At 55.2% G+C, this 2,620-nt stretch overlaps 1 protein-coding gene across 1 annotated transcript in view; it reads right to left on the bottom strand.

The window, feature by feature from the left end:
- The window catches only part of NUP160 (nucleoporin 160), a 22,434-nt gene extending 20,072 nt beyond the window's left edge, over positions 1-2,362 (bottom strand). Inside the window, exons 1-5 of the mRNA XM_029963789.1 lie at positions 2,354-2,362; positions 1,920-2,142; positions 1,759-1,837; positions 842-956; positions 105-149 (exon numbers count right to left, since the gene is read on the bottom strand). Of these exons, the coding sequence (XP_029819649.1) occupies positions 105-149; positions 842-956; positions 1,759-1,837; positions 1,920-2,142; positions 2,354-2,362 (471 nt within the window). The remainder of the gene's footprint in view (positions 1-104; positions 150-841; positions 957-1,758; positions 1,838-1,919; positions 2,143-2,353) is intronic.
- Positions 2,363-2,620: the final 258 nt, after the last annotated feature.

Genomic DNA, 2,620 nt, shown 5'->3' with positions numbered 1-2,620 from the left:
CGGGGAGCGTGCATGTAGACCCCGAGGTAGAGGCCCAGGGACTGGGAGAAGGCGAGGCGCAGGCGGTGCCCGGTGCCGGCCGCCAGCCGCAGGTCCCTGCTCACCGGCATGAACTCCAGCAGATCCGCCACCATCAGGCACATCTGATCCTGCCAACGGGGGAAAAAGTGCCAGGGCAGCAAGATGGTTAACACTCAGGGCTCAGAAACTGCCCTTCTCCCCTCTTCCTCCTTCCCCTTCCGGTCAAAATCTGTCCAGACTTTTCCGCGAAGGATGCAAATTAAGCCTCCATATGAATACCTGAGCTACTCCTTGGCTTTTCCCACCTCACCTGTGCCCTCTCCCCCCTCACCTGTGCCCTCTCCCCCACCCATCACACGGGCTGCCGGAGCCCAGGCACGTAGGACAAAGCTTCCCCTCCCTCCCACGACACATTCCAGTGCCGCTGAGCCGTGAAAGCGCCGTGCTGCTCCATTAGCTCCGGCACTCAATATCTGGAGCAAGAGGCTTTTATTAACTTCTTGTTGACAAAGACACTTTCATTACTGCTGAAAGCGGGAGAAAATCCATTTGGGATGGCTCCTTGGGCTTCAAAGCGCTCCTGTGTGCCTTCCCCAATGCTCCAGTAGGTCTGGAGATAGCCCTTATCCCAGGGTGAGAGTGGGAAGGAAACCACCCAAACACTGCTACAAACACGCACCGTGACTGCTCTCACACGCTGTCCCAAATCCCAGCGTGGAGAAGCCACAGAGACAATTTAATGGGAGATAAATCCACGCCAAGCACTCATCTGTCACTCCTCCAGCCTCCCTTTGCTCCCCCAGATCCAGGCTCTGCTCACCTTGTAGGACCACATGCGGAGTTTGTGGTCCTGGCAGAGGGCGAAGAGGAAGGCGTCGTGATCCAGGCAGTGCACGGAGAGGCTGACGGGCACATCCGACAGGCCGCCGTCGCCCCTGGAGAACCAGACTTTACATCAACAGCTTAAAAGAAAATTCCACACCCCTGGAAGTGTCCAAGGCCAGGCTGGACGGGGCTTGGAGCAACCTGGGCTAGTGGAAGGTGTCCCTGCCCGTGGCAGGGGGTGGCACTGGGTGGTCTTTAAGGTCCCTTCTAACCCAAACCACTCCAGGATTCCATGAATCTAAAATCAAGGCAGGTGCACAGATCTGAGGCACTGGGGTTCCACGATTGTGGATTTAAATCCAAATAAACCAGTGGGGTGAGACCAGAAGAAGGTAATGTTTCAGCATCCGTGGAGCAGAGAATCCTACCACGCCAGTAACACCCAAGCATGGACCCCATCGGCACCAGGCAACGCCCCTCCCACTTCCAAGGAAAAGGCCCTAGGATTTGGCTGTGCACTCTAAGCCACCCAAACAATCCCAGTCCTAAAGATCCCAATCCACCACGGAGCATCCATGTGATCCCCCACGTAACCTCTGCCCATCAGGAACAACCTGACACCTCAGCACAAGGGCAGCGTAATCCCTAATCCGCGCTGGCTGCCGGCCACATCCTGGGCAAATCCTCGGAGGCCAATTACTAGAGAGAACATATTCACAGACACACAGAACCAGCAGGACCCCACTAATCCAGCATTCCGCTCCCAACTTCCGTACTCTGACAGCTCCCGTGACCCAGTTAACTTTTTCGGGCGGAGTATTTATGGGTGCCCGTGTGACTCGAGCTAAAAATTCCAGGTGAGGGGATCCAAAAGCCAAAATTAGCTCCGTTTATCCGTCTCCAGACATTTACCTGATGGCAGTCGGCATCCAGCCAGTGAGGAAACGCTGCACCACCGAGCTCTGCTTCAATTCCACGATGGAAACGCTTCCTTTGGAAACAAAAGGGACGCCGAAAATCAAAACTAAATGAAATTCCAAGCTGGGAGAGGGAGTGTAGGTCCCAGTGCTCACCTGGAGCATCGGGAGGAGGCAGCTTAAGGACAAAGATCCCTCCTGAGGCAGAGGGAAGGGCAAAGAGAGCCTCCCCCTCGCTGCTCAGCCAGGCTGCGGAGGCCACGGAGTTGGGAGCCAGCCCTGGCACACTGGGAATCACGTAGTAATTGGAGGGGTCTCTGATGTGGATTTTGCTGATATCCGTGAACACGGACTGGACTTGGCTCTCCGTGATCAGCTCCTGGAGGGAAACAAGAGCAAACAGCCCCAAGTTGTGCACGGCAGGTTTAGGGTGGAGATCAGGGAAAATTCCTTCGTGGAAAGGGTTATCAGGCATTGGAAAAAGCTCCAGTGCTGGAGTTCCCATCCCACGTGGATGTGGCACTTGGGCACTTGGCAGTGCTGGGGGAACGGCTGGACTCCCTGATCCCAGAGGGTTTTTCCAACCTCACGGATTCCATGAAACAGCAGCTCCTAAGCACATATACCCAAGGCACAGAAAAGAAACGCCAGACACCCGTGGAATGGCAACTGCTCCTTGATAAAAAGGATTCTTCCAGTAAAAAAAGTTTTCGGGACAGCTCACAGCAAACCGCTGGTGACAAATCCCAGGAGGAGCAGCTCTGCCACAGCACAGGATGATCCCTTGGGAAAGCTCTCCAGAGCTCTAAAAGCAGGAGAGAAGCTCTCCAAGAGCTATCTCTCCAAGAGAGAAGAGG

The sequence above is a fragment of the Manacus vitellinus genome, unplaced genomic scaffold, assembly GCF_001715985.3.
Source record: "Manacus vitellinus isolate BGI_N305 unplaced genomic scaffold, ASM171598v3 scaffold_63_pilon, whole genome shotgun sequence".
NCBI classification, from domain to species: Eukaryota; Metazoa; Chordata; class Aves; order Passeriformes; family Pipridae; genus Manacus; species Manacus vitellinus.
This window is presented reverse-complemented; position numbering and strand designations above follow the sequence as displayed.